The sequence below is a fragment of the Lotus japonicus genome, chromosome 5, assembly GCF_012489685.1.
Source record: "Lotus japonicus ecotype B-129 chromosome 5, LjGifu_v1.2".
NCBI classification, from domain to species: Eukaryota; Viridiplantae; Streptophyta; class Magnoliopsida; order Fabales; family Fabaceae; genus Lotus; species Lotus japonicus.
In genome coordinates, this window is record NC_080045.1 from 19,109,788 (window position 1) to 19,126,032 (window position 16,245).

General features: G+C 43.2%; 2 protein-coding genes across 2 annotated transcripts; one reads left to right on the forward strand and one right to left on the reverse strand.

Moving 5' to 3' along the window:
• Positions 1–1,758: 1,758 nt before the first annotated feature.
• Positions 1,759–3,127, forward strand: LOC130719242 (uncharacterized). Its single transcript, XM_057569875.1, has 2 exons — positions 1,759–2,043; positions 2,585–3,127. Exons 1-2 carry the CDS (start codon positions 1,759–1,761, stop codon positions 3,125–3,127), a joined length of 828 nt encoding a protein of 275 aa, XP_057425858.1.
• Positions 3,128–3,298: 171 nt separating this feature from the next.
• LOC130719243 (uncharacterized) lies at positions 3,299–15,858 on the reverse strand. The gene is made up of 3 exons (XM_057569876.1): positions 14,941–15,858; positions 14,306–14,849; positions 3,299–3,396 (listed from the first exon to the last, which is right to left on the reverse strand). The coding sequence occupies exons 1-3, from the start codon at positions 15,856–15,858 to the stop codon at positions 3,299–3,301; spliced, it is 1,560 nt and encodes a 519-aa protein (XP_057425859.1).
• Between the last annotated feature and the right edge of the window lie 387 nt (positions 15,859–16,245).

Here is a 16,245-nt window from a genome sequence, read left to right on the forward strand (position 1 = left end):
CACTAATTTATTAGCTTCATTGAATTTTTATATTAATTTAAAAAATTAATATAAAACACAATTACAATTGAATTTATTTATTTAAACTAAAATTTTCAATTACATAGATTTAAAACAATTAAGATAAATTACCGCATTACCTAGATTTTGCAATTCCAATACCATGATTGATTTCATATGATTAATTAAGAAAAATTAAATATTATGAAAAATAAATCTAAATAGATTTAATTTTTTTTATAGAAATTAATATAATTTATAAATTATTTTTATTTCATATTTATTTAGGATAAAATAAATGAAAATATATGGCAAATCACTTTCACTCGAATTTTAAAAAACATATTTTAAAAATTATAAATATATTTTTAAATAAAAACATACCACTACATATTAATGAAAGTATATTAATGCATAATATTTTAATAGAAATTTCAGTAATATAATTAATTTTTTATATTAATTTAAACAAGAACTTATATACTAAAAAAATTCTACCTTACTAAAATTTCTACTTATGGAAGAAAACTGCTTTTCAAAAAAAAGAAACAAAATACTATAGAAAATTAAATCAATTATACTATTTTTTTTGAAATTAAATCAATTATACCCATTTATTCAAATCAGTATTATCCAAGAATTTATTGTGAATACGTATCAGGGAATATATTGTTTTCCTAATTCAAATTATTAATCATTAAATACTAATCATCAATCATTAATCATTAATATATTAATCACTACTTTAAATCTTCTTATCTAATGTAGCTCTTGAAAAGGTAGACACTCCATACACACAAACATCAATAATGTTTGGTGGTATCTACTCCTTAATTTGAAGGAGGGGAAAGAAATAGTCTAAAGAGTATTAATATATGTAATATATAATATAATTTTATAGAAAGAGATGAAAAAAGAAAAAATGACATCACTATTGGGTATTTTGACTTATATTTTCTTCTGTAATTCATCAGGATGAAAATAAAGAATTATAAAGAAGAAGTATTACAACTACAACCAGACTGGTCGACGATGCCCATTGAGATGTTGGAGCAGATTTGCAAGCTTCTAACTATTCCAAATCAGGCTCGATTCATTACCGTGTGCAAGAGTTGGCTTTCTGCTAACACCTCCAAGAAAGCCAACCATTGGATCCCTGACGCACCATGGCTTGTTAGTAACGATTACACCAACACTCAGTTTCAGGTAATGGGTCTTGATTTATAAACATCGAAGTTGTACATACACACCATATACATCACATTTTTCACTCTATACCTCTTTCCATCATATCATATCATACGTCACAAATCAAAATATTATATTCCTTACATGTATCTCATTTCTTTGTCTCCCCAATGAAATGAGGCCATATCAATTTAGTACCTACTACCTATGTCAGTTTATAATTGTCTAATCCATGCACATCAATTATATTATATATATGAATTGACATGCAATATTTAATTGGTGTGACGAGTGACACAGACGTATTATTTATATTCATCACTTCCTCTCTTCTCTTGTTTTTTCTATCATTTAATTTTGGTGAAGTTGGGTGTCTACTAAATATTTTTCATTTAGGTAATAAGCACCACAAACAAGCAAGCCTACAATATTTACAAACCCTTCAACCATTTGCAAAACACCTCAATTGTAGGGTCCTCAAAAGGGTGGTTAATCCTCAGATCCGATCAAGATCTTTTCATCCTCAACCTTTTTTCGAAGCTTCGCCTTAACCTCCCTCCAATTAGAACGATGCCGTGTTTTCTCTGTTCAAAGGGTGATGAGTTCTTTGGCATGCACACACCCTTAGCTTTCACAATTTCCATGTGTCCCAATATGAACCCCACCTTGGTCGCAGTGGTCACTTACAAGGGAGACCTTGGGTGCTGCAAGGTGGGAGACACTACATGGAAAGGTTATCACACAAGTGACAAGTTCTACTCCAACGTGGCTTTTCATGATAACAAACTTTATGCTGTGGAGCGAGGTGGTTTGAAGGTGAACATGTTCAAGTATGATGCGGGAGTGCTTGTTCAGGTTAGTTGAGAATTTTTCATATTTCATTTAAATATAGTATTAAGTAATAATATATGTGTGTTAAAAAGAAGTATCAGATTGAAATTATTGTATTTAAGAATAGTATCTTTAGCAATACCTTTCAATTAGGTATTAGTAATAAATTTATTTGATTAGAATTAAAATGTTTGATAAACAAGTTTATAGTTGGTAGCTTATAGCTTATCATATTTTATAATACTTTTAACGTTAAATAACTTAATACATCTTCTTCTACCCATTTTTTTCTGAACAACATATATTATATTTTACTATTGTATAATTTATGTTAACTATTACACTATTTATAATGATTTATTTTAAATTTAAAGAATTAACTCAAATAAGAAATTAGTAATCATTTAAAAACAAATAAGTCATTTTATTTACAGTTATATCAAAGGTATATGTAAATATTGTATTCCCCATTTTTTTAATACATCTCCAATGACCTTTCTAGACTTCTTTAACGTATGATAATTGTTCACTCCCCTTACTAGTTTTGTTGGTTCCTTCTTTGCAGGTTGGTAGTGTGGAATCCACTAACCCAATTGAACATATTCCTAATATGTCAAGACCCATTAGGTCCTATTGCATGACCATTTACTTGGTGGAGTGCGAAGGGAAGGTTTTTGTTGTGAAGAAATTCTCCGATGACACCAAATTTCATACACCAACTATAAACTTTCTTATTTTTGCGGTGGAAGAAAACTGCACCATCCCTCAGTTGGTGAAGGTGGATAATTTAAATGATCATGTTTTGTTTGTGGCTAACCTCAACATAGAATGTCTTGATGCGAAGTATTGTCCAAAGTTCCAGCGTGGCAGCGTGTACTTCACTTGCAACTCTGAAAATTCCTTCACTACTGAAGTAGGAGTGTTTTCAATTTCAGATAGAACTATAGATAAGATTCCTCTCACTAATCCTCCGATGCAATCTCCAACTTCAATTTGGATGATGCCTAGGTTTTCATTTGAATGTGATTGTGAAGTGTGCATCTCTGCACCGTGGTTTAGGCCTAGGGTGTTGAGGAAAAAACATATAAGTAAAACTAGTGTTGCATGAGTAGTGTTTGGATCTTCTGGTAGAGTGATCTTCACAAAGTTATAATACATTTTTACTTGCATGTTCTATTTTACTAGCAAATAATCTTACAATATTTTGTTCACTTATAAATTTGTTGAGTTCATTACATGGTTTAAAATACGAACGTGAATTCGTGATGGGAGCGAACAATTAGTAGTTCAAGATGCGAATAAAAGGTATAAAACTAGTCTTAGATACATTATAAGTAAGGATGTCAAATGGATCAATTAACTCAATATCCATCCAATCTATCCACAATGAATTACATCCAACTATAAAATGAAAATTAAATGGATAGATAATAATGACCCATCCACTAAGGTTATTGGATAGATAATGACTCGTCCATAATTTTTTGAAATTTATTTGACTCGTTAACATAAACAAATGGATTGTTGATCATAAATTATGGGTTAAACAAATTAAATAGGTAATAAAATTTTAAAATAATTCCTCGTGAGTTTGTGCAATTTTTTTTAAAGTGTCTCTCTCTCTATTTCTCCTCTATCCTACAGTTGCATCTAGCACAGTGATTGCACGGAATATTTTGTTAGTCCGTAGAAGGAAAAATATCATGATCATTGGTTGGAAAAAAATTATAAAACATATTCAATCATTAATGAAATTGGAGTGTATTTTATATTTGTTATTATACGCAATGAAAAAAATTATTCTTATATCCTAAAAATAATATTTTTATTCTTATTATTAATCTCCTTTCGATCGAGTTTGCGTCATTCCTGGTTTAGATGGAGACTCGACGCAGGAAGCAGCACCATTCACCAATGCGACAACGAATCTCGCCGCCTCGGCGGCCTCATCGAGTTGTCCTGGATTCTCCGATACGAACAACGGGAGTACAGGCTACACGCACTTCTTTGCCGCCTTCTCCTCCTCCATCACCACCACCTCCTCCATCGCCTTCGCAGGTCGGATCTCTGGAGCGCTCACCAGAGAATTCACCTGCTCCGGAGCAACAACCGGCGGTCACACAGGAGTAATGGCGCCATATGATGCGCAGCATTGGCAACATCCAGCAGCGGAATGAACATCTACAAGATTAGTTGGATTTCTACCGCCGCGAGCAACAAGATGATGGAAGCAGAGAAGCGGATTCCGTAGCTGAGTTCCGTCTGTTCTCGGAGGACGTTGAGAGTGTGGCGATTCCAGATAATATGAAAACATTAGTTTTGGATTCTTACAGTGGAGATTCTGATCCGAAGGATCATGTTCTGTATTTTAACACGAAGATGGTGATAATTGCGGCATCAGATGCGGTGAAGTGCAGGATGTTTCCATCGACGTTCAAATCGACGGCGATGGCATGGTTCACAACTTTGCCGCGCGGATCGATTTTGAATTTCAGGGACTTTTCATCCAAGTTTCTAGTGCAATTCTCGGCGAATAAGAATCAGCCGGTGACGATCAATGACCTATACAACATTCGCCAACAAGAAGGAGAGTCGCTGAAGGAGTACATGGCAAGGTACAACGCTGCATCGGTCAAGGTAGAGGACGAGGAACCTCGAGCTTGTGCTCTAGCATTCAAGAATGTTTTGTTACCGGGAGGGTTGAACAGCAAGTTGACACGCAAGCCGGCACGTTCGATGGAAGAGATGCGTGCTCACGCCAGCACTTATATTCTAGACGAGGAAGACGATGCTTTCAAAAGAAAGCGTGCGAAACTGGAAAAAGGCGACACGTCACCCAAGCGCGCGAAAAAAGATAAGAATGGCGAAGATAAGGGGGATGGTAAGCAGCAAAGGCAAGATAAAGGAAAAGCGGTATTAAAGCCGATCAAGGAGCAATTATATCCACGGCGTGATGATTATGAACAACGCCGGCCTTGGCAATCTAAGTCTCATCGCCAGCGGGAGGAGGCTGACATGGTGATGAACACAGGTTTAACGGATATGCTCCGCGAAGCGAGGGACGCACATCTAGTGGATGAGCCAGAGGCCCCAAAGTATCAACCACGGGACGCCAACTCCAAGAAGTGGTGTGAATACCATCGGTCTGTCGGGCACAACACGGACGACTGCTGGACTTTGCAGCGGGAGATTGATAAGTTGATTCGGGCGGGATATCAAGGAAATCGCCAAGGCCAGTGGCGCAACAACGGCGATTCCAACAAAACGCATAAGCGCGAGGAGGAGCGAACGGACACTAAGGGCAAGAAAAAGCAAGAATCAGCGGCTATCGCCACAAAAGGGGCAGATGACACGTTCGCTCAACACTCAGGACCGCCCGTCGGGACCATAAACACCATCGCTGGAGGATTTGGCGGTGGTGGCGACACCCATGCGGCGCGGAAACGCCATGTTCGTGCAGTTAATTCCGTTCATGAAGTTGCTTTTGGATTCGTGCACCCTGACATAACAATCTCGATGGCAGACTTTGAGGGGATAAAACCTCACAAGGATGATCCGATAGTAGTGCAATTAAGGTTGAATAGTTTCAACGTTAGAAGGGTACTCCTGGATCAGGGTAGTTCGGCTGATATTATCTATGGTGACGCATTTGACAAGTTGGGACTGACTGACAATGATCTGACTCCATATGCCGGAACCTTGGTAGGTTTTGCAGGTGATCAAGTAATGGTGCGAGGATTCATTGATCTAGACACAATATTCAGGGAAGATGAGTGTGCCAGGGTTTTGAAGGTAAGGTATCTGGTTCTCCAGGTGGTGGCATCTTACAATGTCATCATTGGGCGAAATACATTGAATCGCCTCTGTGCTGTAATTTCAACAGCCCACTTGGCAGTCAAGTATCCACTAAGCAACGGAAAGGTTGGCAAGCTGAAGGTTGACCAGAAGATGGCGAGGGAATGTTATAATAATTGCCTCAACTTGTATGGCAAGAAGAGTGCGTTGGTCGGACATAGATGTTATGAAATTGAAACTTCGGATGAAAATCTTGACCCACGTGGCGAGGGGCGAGTGAACAGGCTCACGCCAATTGAGAAGACAAAGGCGCTAAAGTTTGGCGATCGCACTTTGAAGATTGGGACCAAATTGACAGACGAGCAGGAGACGCGCCTGACAAAGTTGCTAGGTAAGAACTTAGATTTGTTTGCTTGGAGTTGCAAGGACATGCCCGGAATTGATCCAAACTTCATCTGCCATCGATTAGCATTGAATCCAAGTGTCAAGCCAGTTTCACAACTTAGGCGGCGCTTGGGTGGAGACAAGGGGAAAGCGGTACAACAGGAAGTTGACAAGCTGTTGGCGGCAGAATTCATCAGGGAAGTGAAATATCCGACGTGGTTGGCGAATGTCGTGATGGTGAAGAAGGCGAACGGGAAATGGCGGATGTGCGTGGATTACACAGACTTAAACAAGGCATGCCCAAAGGATTCGTATCCCCTTCCCAGCATTGATGGTCTCGTTGATGGTGCCTCGGGCAACGAACTGCTTAGCCTGATGGATGCTTATTCTGGTTATCATCAAATCCGCATGCACCCGGCAGACGAAGACAAAACGGCCTTCATGACCGCCAGAGTCAACTATTGTTATCGCACCATGCCGTTTGGATTAAAGAATGCTGGGGCGACCTACCAAAGATTGATGGATAGGGTTTTTGCTGGACAGGTGGGAAGGAACATGGAAGTTTATGTTGACGATATGATCGTTAAATCAGTACGTGGTTTGGACCATCATCAAGATCTGGAAGAAGCATTTGGCGAGATAAGGAAGCACAATATGCGCCTCAACCCGGAGAAATGCTCTTTTGGTGTTCAGGGTGGCAAGTTTTTAGGATTCATGATCACATCCAGAGGAATAGAGATAAACCCAGACAAATGCAAGGCGATTCAGCAGATGAAGAGCCCCTCTAATGTGAAAGAAGTCCAACGTTTAACAGGACGAATAGCAGCTTTATCTCGATTTCTTCCTAAGTCTGGTGATAGATCCTTTCCTTTTTTCAAGTGTCTTCGAAAAAATGTTGCATTTGAGTGGACGGCGGAGTGTGAAGAAGCTTTTGTTCGCCTCAAGGAACTCCTGTCGTCACCGCCAATCTTGTCAAAACCAATACAGGGACACCCGCTGCACTTGTATTTTGCTGTGAGTGATAGTGCTCTGAGTTCTGTGATACTGCAGGAGATAGATGGCGAGCATCAGATTGTTTATTTTGTTAGCCACACACTGCAGGGCGCAGAGGTCAGATACCAGAAAATCGAGAAGGCGGCGCTGGCGGTCCTTGTCACCGCCCGGCGGTTGAGACCCTATTTTCAGAGTTTTCCAGTGAAGGTGCGGACGGATTTGCCTCTGAGACAAGTGTTACAAAAACCGGATTTGTCAGGAAGATTGTTCGCCTGGTCGGTTGAATTATCTGAATATGGGTTACAATATGATAAGCGAGGCACAGTTGGCGCACAGTCACTTGCTGATTTTGTGGTCGAGTTGACCCCAGACCGGTTTGAAAAAGTGGACACTCAGTGGACTCTCTTTGTAGATGGATCCTCCAGTAGCAGTGGCAGTGGAGCGGGAGTAACGTTGGAAGGACCAGGAGATCTAGTATTGGAGCAATCGCTGAAATTTGAGTTCAAGGCAACAAACAACCAGGCAGAATATGAAGCTCTCATCGCCGGGTTGAAGTTGGCGCGTGAAGTAAAGATCGGAAGTTTGTTGATAAGAACGGACTCGTAGTTGGTAGAGAATCAAGTAAAGGGAACTTTCCAGGTCAAAGATCTCAATCTGATCAAGTACCTTGAGCGAGTGCGATATTTGATGGCACTTTTTCAAGAAGTTGTAGTAGAGTATGTTCCTCGTGCAGAAAACCAGCGGGCGGACGCATTGGCCAAATTGGCGAGCACGCGTGTAACACCCCGATTTCGGTGGCGTCACTTTAGTAACCAAAAGTAAACTTAATGCGGAAAAACGTGAAATATTTTTTTTTTTGATAATAACTAAGACAAGACTGAATTAAATAAAACCCAAAAGCGAAAAGCAATATAACTAATATACAATATATAAACAGCCCCCGCTGTAAGTAACAACCTCGTCACGAGTAACCTCCAGTGACGGAAAGAAAAGTGCAACGCCCGTAGGCAATATATACAAACCAAATGAAAAGGGTGAAGTGCCCGCAACACCATCCCTCGAAACTGAGAATCAGCTGACCCAATGGCCTGAAAATAAGACCTCCTAAGTCCAACCAACTCTCTGTGATTCCCGTAAGGAAACCACACAAAAAGCTATAGGCGGATCTACCCTGTCCCCTAAGTAACAAATGAAGCAAGACTGTTAGAGCTAAAACTCTACTCCTACACTAATCCTAACTCGAGGAGCTCATACCAACACTCAAAACTATGTGCTAGCATGATCGTCGTCTGAATCAGAATCCAAAACGACCAAGTCTACCAGCCCTATCCGTCCTCCCCTCGCAACCGCAGTGCGCTCCGATGCTGGACTCACGGGCTTAGGGCCCGAACCCTGATCATCAATGATCGCAACAGAGGGTGCACTAGACCCTGCCGAAGGCACTCCCACTGGAATCTCCTCTGAGGGATCCTCCTCCTCTGAAGATGACGGTGGCGGCGGTGCTCCTCCGAATCCTGGTCCGCAGTGAACGCCCGGTGGCAAGTTGAAGCTGATAGAGCATCGCCTCAACACTCCTGACCTCAAGAGTCCTCCACTGTCCACGTGGTCCTCCATGATGCGCCCCGAATACGTCGCTCGGTGGCTCGCGGGGTCAACCACCCGCGACCCGGGGTCGTCCTGATCTATCATCTCGTACCTAATCCCCCCCGAAGGGTGGACCATGGTGAACCAGCCCGCAATATTCATCTGACAAAAGGCGTTGTCCGCCAAAGCACACACAGAAGACGCGAGGGTCAACTCTAAAGAACTATGTAGATAATAAACCCAATAGGTACAAATAATAGATAGCCACTTAGGCTTATAGCTAAAGATGTCATTCCTAGGGTTGCATGTTCCACAATAACATAAACACAATAATAGCAGACAGCATGTTCCAAATAGGTTTAACAATTACCAATCACACTCAACAACTAAATTAGTATGCATGTTGCATGATATGTATGCAGGTTAACCCAGTCAACCACATGCATTCCGGAAAGGGATGGACATCAAACGGATCAGCCCTAACACCAGCCACGGTGGAGCCATTTCGGCCCGCGTGCCTCTTACTCCAACAGGGGTAGTCAGATCAGCAGTAAACCCGTAGGTCTGCCATTTCGGTCTGCTACAAGAGACGTCTACAAACGCTCTTTCACGGCATTCCGGGTCTTATGACCATTTTGGAAACCGACGAGGTCCAGAGTACGTCCTGTGTTAATACCTCATTAATGTTGCATGTATGCAAAATGATTAGTCAAACAACGTCTCCGTCCTCACTCGACACGTCGCCACGTGTTCTAGGGAAGTTAAAGTCTCTAAAAGCTTACCCTAAGGTAAAGTCGATTCTGCGACCAAAAGACACACTTCATAACGACACATAGCTGCTCCAACAGCACCACAACAAACGCTGCTCCAACAGCACAATAACAAACGCTGCTCCAACAGCACAACAATAAACTCAACACTTGGATCCGACGACACTCCTCGTTTTTCCAAAACTATGATTTGACTTCCAATGCCTTCCTTCGAGGTTGTTATCATTACTTAAAGATTTTGAGGTTATTTAAGGTCTTATGAATTTTCTTTATAAAATAGATTCCATTTTGTCTTATCGCAAGTCTTATACATTTTCAGGATCTCCCAATCCCAAGTCGCTTCCAGAGGATGTCTCGATCCACTAAACAAAATTAAGGCCCGAACCTCGTTCGTCCTATCCAACTTTCTCAAAACTCTCAAAATAAAATCGGCATGACCTGCCCGCTATTCTCACCATTCAGAATCTCAGATTCCAGTACAGAGCATATTTAAATCATCACAATCAACAACATGTCATATATCAATAAATCGCATCATAAACACTTAGCACTTAGCATATAAAGCATGCACCACACATCCTAGATTACCCACATAGCACATAGCATGTAAGACAATCTCAAAAACATTCAGTAGATGAATCATCTACATTGTCAGCCGAAGCCTCAGAAAACATTTTCCAATCACACACAATTCCAGTGCATAAACAGTAAACAATGTCGAAACATCGACCCTAAGCATTAACTAGAGATTCAGTGAGAAGCCCTCACCTGAAAGTTCTCCAGAATGATCAACTAGTGCTTCCTCGCTCTCAAAGTGTTGGTCCTCGGGGAAATCCTCAAAAGCACCTTTACAATAAAATCACAGAATACTATCAGAATCTATCGGAAACTAAGCTATCGATACTTACTAAGGTTACTCGAAGTAATCTATACCCTAAGGTACGATAAACTAGCGCGAAAGACAAGTTTTCGGAAAAGGAAATTTTCCTCCTCCCCCCCTAATAGGGCTCGGCCACTTTGTGCAATTATGGGGCTCGATTTTTCTTCGATCAAACTTGGTTCCTATGCTTTCATAAGCCGTAACTAAGGGTATTCTGAACTCGGAAAAATTATCGGATCAAAAACTGTCGCAGGGGTATTTTGGTCATGATTTTTAACTTAGGATTTTTCAAAACTGAAATCCCAAAAATAAAATTTTGCAGGGACGTCACCAACGACGTTTATGACAACTAATCCTACTAGCACTAAGCTAAGGCGATAGTTTTCAGCCTAAAGGTTGAAGCTTTACACCAAAAACTCCAAAAATGGGTATTTTAGGCTCAAATTGATTCCGGCGGAATTCCGGCGACATAACGGAAAATCTAACCCGGCAGAAGTGATCTTGGGCGCATAAGGAAGAGGTTTAGAATCAGAAATGAAAGATTCAGGATAGTTTTGCAAAAACCCATAAACTATCCGCTCAGAAAACTCTACAGAAAAGCTATGGAAAAAGCGATCAGAGGTAAGGATTAGCGACTATACCTCGAAGCCTTGAAGTAGCAACTTATTGATCGACGATCAAGCAAACGATGAAGAAAAACTCTTCTTCCTTCTTCCTTGTTCTTGGCCGCGGTTTTGGGAGAGAAAATGGAGGAGAATTTGTGTTTTTCTTCCTTTCTTTGCTATATATAAAGGTTGGAAATTCGCGGGAAAATGAAAGTTTCGCGAATCTGATTTTTCCGACTTCATTCTCCATGAATTAATAGATATGTTTTGGCAAAAGAGTTCCAAAACTATAAAGAGGTCTCCTTGTATTTTTGGCAACTAAAGCATAGTCGGTATAAAACTATTTTACCCGATAAGTTGCTTTTTGCATCGAATGTCGGAATGGAAAACTTCCTTCGGAAGAAAGATTGAAATCATCAAGAGAAATGGGTGTATGCGTGTGGAATATTCATTTGAAGCTCTGAATAGAAAAAGTCTTCATTGTCGAGAAATTCTAGGGTTTTGAAATACCAGGGATTCGGTTTCGGCAAACTTCCGATGATTGGAATCGGACGTTCGTAGATCCTAGAGTTTCGCCTCGAAACGATTGTGATATATGGAAAAAGAGAAGTTCTAACATTTCTCTGAAGATTTTTGGAATTAACTGCCATCGTGCCTAAAAGTGAAAATTAGCTATATACTAGGGTTTCTGACCTAGGTTTAAGCGTAAAACGTTCGTGCTATAACTTTTATCGATCATAATGCAATCCTTGAACTTTTCCTGAACTTTCTCCTTCATAAATATATTTCATTTAATAAACTTTCGTTCAGGTTTCCCTTCAAATTACATCAACCCTAATCATGAATAAGAAGTTTATTCACTTAGCATAAACTTAAAAACTCGGGCCTTACAACGCGGAAGCTCGGCAACAACAAAAGTGTGATTCAGGAAACGCTGGCGTGCCCCAGCATTGAAGGCGAGCTCATGGCATGTGTGAACAGAGGGGCGACGTGGATGGGATCCATATTATCCATCTTGGCGGGGGACCCGGCGGAAGTGGAGCAATGCACGAAAGAGCAACGGCGAGAGGCGAGCCACTATACTCTCATTGACGGACACTTGTATCGCCGTGGTTTTTCGACGCCATTGCTAAAATGCGTACCGCCGGAAAAATACGAGGCTATAATGTCTGAGGTGCATGAAGGAGTGTGTGCAAGCCACATTGGGGGGAGATCTTTGGCTTGCAAGGTGTTAAGGGCGGGATTCTACTGGCCCACCCTCAGGAAAGATTGTATGGACTTTGTGAAGCGGTGCAAAAAATGTCAAGTGTTTGCTGATTTGTCTAAGGCACCGCCAAAAGAGCTGGTAACGATGAGCGCCCCATGGCCTTTCGCCATGTGGGGTGTGGATTTGGTAGGACCTTTTCCGATCGCCAGGTCGCAAATGAAGTTTATATTAGTGGCGGTGGACTATTTCACTAAATGGATCGAAGCCGAGCCCCTGGCCAAAATAACCTCTGCAAAAATAGTCAACTTTTACTGGAAGCGTATTGTTTGTAGGTTCGGGATCCCAAGGGCGATCGTATCCGACAACGGGACCCAGTTTTCAAGCAAGCAAACAAGGGAATTTTGCGAGGAAATGGGCATACAGATGAGGTTCGCCTCTGTGGAGCATCCGCAAACGAACGGACAGGTAGAATCTGCAAACAGGGTGATTCTGCGTGGATTAAGGCGACGGCTTGAGGAAGCTAAGGGAGCCTGGCTGGATGAACTCCCAGTGGTGCTATGGTCGTACAACACCACTGTGCAATCTACTACAAGAGAAACCCCCTTTAGAATGACCTATGGGGTAGATGCCATGTTGCCGGTGGAGATTGACAATTTCACATGGCGAACCCAGCCAGATTTTGAAGGGGAGAATCAAGCCAATATGGCGATGGAGTTGGATCTTCTGTCTGAAACGCGTGACGAGGCGCACATTCGAGAAACGGCGATGAAGCAGCACGTGGCCGCCAAGTACAATAGCAGGGTTCGCGTCCGAGACATGCGAGTTGGTGATCTGGTCCTCAAGTGGCGATCAGGAGCCCCGGGAAACAAGCTGACTCCGAACTGGGAAGGGTCTTACCGCATCGTCAAAGTTCTCGGTACAGGGGCCTATCACTTGGAAGAGCTTGATGGAAGGCGGCTACCCAGGTCATTCAACGGTTTGAGTCTGCGTTATTATTACAGCTGATCAGGAGCAAGAAGGCCGGAAAGGGGAGGAGCTTCAAGGAAGAACTTTTGATAAGCAAAGTGAATTCGCCAAAGTTAGATATCTTCAATTTCTCTAAGAAATATCTCCAAACTCTCCATTGTAACAAAAGCGTGCTCTTTTTCTCCGAAAGGAGTTTTTTAACGAGACGCTCCATTAATAAAACGAAAATTCATGAAATTCGTGTCCAAAAATCCCAGGGATTCCCTGACGATCGGAATTACCGATCGATATAAAGAATTACGGCGATCACTAGGTGGGACGAGCTTGATCCCCAAAGGGGCTTGCTGGAACCCTAAAGGTGGCGATGATTTCACAAATGGCCTTTGACGCCTGGGAATCACCCCCCGGAAAGTCTGATGTGATCGCCGGTCTCGTAAACAGTGTGCTGGGTAAGCCTCGCCAGAATACGACGAGCGCCATTAACTAGGCAAAAGTCTTGGGACCCCCAAATGGTCATTGGGACCTAAGCATTGTAAGCCCCAAGCGGGCAAAGCCCCGGGCGAAGCCCTCAAGAATGGAGGCCGTTTATCCCTTTGTGGAAAACGTTTAAAGTCTTGACGGAGAAATACCAAGCAACAAGCCCTAGTTAAAATTAACGCACAGAATCGTTAGGCGTAATTCAATCACATGACGCGTGAAAAATAGCGCAAGATATAAGGTCGGCGAATGAATAAGGTGGAAGGCGAGTGCTTGGTCACTCAGGATGTTGAGTATTTTATTACTCCGGGGCGTTGGGGCGTTTAGCTATGAAATTCATGCTTAAATTTAAAACAATAAGAATGCGGCGATTTACAAAGTGGCGACCAAAAGATTTACGGCGAAAGCAACCATTCAACAAAATGTACAAAGTGTCCAAAGGCGATATAAAAACAATGGCGAAATGTTGCTTATATATAGAAACGAAAGGAAAGTGCATTACCGAGGGCGGTAAAGGCTAAGTAAAAACTAAAATTACATTATTCATTATTTCTTCCTTCTTCTTCTTCTTCTTCTTCAGTTGCAGTCCAGAGGTTTTGATCAATCAGGGGAGGATCATCAGGACCAACCAATCCTTCAGCAGTGATTTCTTTCATCACTCCCATGGCGCTAAAATCAAGATTCGGGAACAAGTGTTGAGCCTGGTCCTTGGCGAGGTAGAAGCCCCGTTCGCGGCTGTCATAGGCAATGTCGGCGGCTTGTTCCCTCGCCTCAGTGGCTTTGGCTTTCTCCACTGATAGCTCGCCCTCTAGCTTTTTGATCCTTGCAAGATGGGAAGTAATCTCAGCATCTTTTGCGACGAGGGTTGCCCCATGAGCCTCGTTCGCCTTCTTGATCTCTTCGGAAGTAGCCCGCATCGCCTCCAGATCTGCCTTCACCAAAGCCAAAGACTCAGCAGACTTTTTCTCCTGCTCCGCCAGCGTCTTTTTTGCTAACTCCAGTTCAGCGCTCAATGTTTCAAGCTCTGACTCCTTGGCAGCCAGCGCCTTGCCTTTGGCGACCAAGTCCTTCTTTACTTGATCTTTTTCTTTTCTACAAGCTTGGAGGCTTGAATCAAGGTCGTCCGCTTCCTCCTTCATCAGCTTCAGGTGGTCTTCCAGCTCGCTGATCTTCATTCCCGCCGCGCCAATCAACTTGTCGGCATCGACTTTGTCTTTTCCCGCCCACCAGTTTGTCGAAGCGCTTTTCCCAAGCAGCAACGGCTTCTTGATGCTGAGCACTCTCAGCTTTCAACCGTTCAGCTTCAACGGCTGTGGAGTTGAATTTGTCAAACGCGTGGGCGAAGATGCACCCAGCGCGTAGAAGACAGGCAAGGGTTTCCTCCTTGGTCTCTTTGATGCCTCGGCTCAACTCTTCTTTTTCTATGGCGTCGCGGTTGAGGCCAGTGAGCAAGAACTCTGAGGGCTCAATAGCATTGGGTAGCATGTTGAAGTGGCTGGAAGAACCACCTCTGTTACCAGGAGCTTGCTCAATTTGGGCTGCCTCGGAAGTAGTGGCGGCACCGGGCGAGGGTCTTTCTTCTTGGCGAGGTGGAGGAGACAAGGAATGCTCATCGTTTGTGGGAGGCGGGCTAGGAGGTGTGACTTGGCGCGGGGGAGACTTGGGGTTTTCTTTTTCTGATTCCTTTTCTTTCTCCCCGGCGGCAGCATTGGAGCATGTGGCGGCGGCTTCGGCGTTTGTGCCGGCAGTTGATGGCTGGTCAGCAGTTGTTGTTGTGGCGCCTATAGTGGCAGACTTGGCGGCGGCACCGGTGGCTGTACCAACGACAGCAGAATCGAGGGTCGTGACAGTGATAGGCTCAGTGGCCGCGGCGGCGGTGGCTTCAGCGGTAGGGAGTTGGCTCGTCCCGTCATTTAGAGGCTCGGAGCTTGCAATAGCGGCGGTGGAGGCAGCTTTCTTGCCTTTGGCCACGGCGGCGGCGGTGGGTTGAGCGCCGGGGTTGGAGGAGCTGGCGGAGGAGCCTTTGACTAACCTCCTCCTCTTGGGGGCCTGAGCGCCCTCGGCTTGGTTCTCAGCACCGCCCCGTTTCTTCCCGTCGCCTTCAGTGTTGAACTTCGGGGAAAAGCGGGCCATTTTCCCTTCACGGGCTTTCAAAAGCTCGGCGTTGGTGAAATTCATATCTTCTGCAACAATAAACAAAAAAGAGAGGGTAAGTAGCAACATAAGGGGTGAGAGGAGAAATGGCGATGGTGAAAATAAATTGTGACCTAAGTATTTGGGTGTCCTCGAGAGGCGAGCGCCATCAAGGACTGTCGAGCAGTCAAGGATAGGAAGTGGGGCGAGGAGATTCAAAAGGGCTTTGTCATTGAGAGACAAAGATTCTTCGGAAGGGTCGGCAATCCCATTGGGCTTTTCCGTCCAGTAAAGGGGAAAAAGGGCAGCCCCGTCCCTAAGGGTGAAAGCCTCGGGGTAGGCGGGGTGAACCGCCACGCGGAAATATCGCCGGGCGAAGGAAGACTTCGCGTTACTCTTATGAGGGTTCAGGCACTTGCGACCGGCTCGGGC

What these genes read in the sequence shown, in the direction of transcription:
- LOC130719242 (XM_057569875.1), top strand. Translation starts at nt 1,759, where the DNA reads ATGCCGTGTTTTCTCTGTTCAAAGGGTGATGAGTTCTTTGGCATGCAC. An exon ending in ATGCGGGAGTGCTTGTTCAG is followed by an intron (nt 2,044 to 2,584) that starts GTTAGTTGAGAA and finishes CCTTCTTTGCAG; the next exon opens with GTTGGTAGTGTGGAATCCAC.
- LOC130719243 (XM_057569876.1), bottom strand. Translation starts at nt 15,858, where the DNA reads ATGAATTTCACCAACGCCGAGCTTTTGAAAGCCCGTGAAGGGAAAATG. An exon ending in GTGCTCAGCATCAAGAAGCC is followed by an intron (nt 14,850 to 14,940) that starts GTTGCTGCTTGG and finishes GCGGGAATGAAG; the next exon opens with ATCAGCGAGCTGGAAGACCA. An exon ending in CACTGCTGAAGGATTGGTTG is followed by an intron (nt 3,397 to 14,305) that starts GTCCTGATGATC and finishes CATTGTGGATAG; the next exon opens with ATTGGATGGATATTGAGTTA.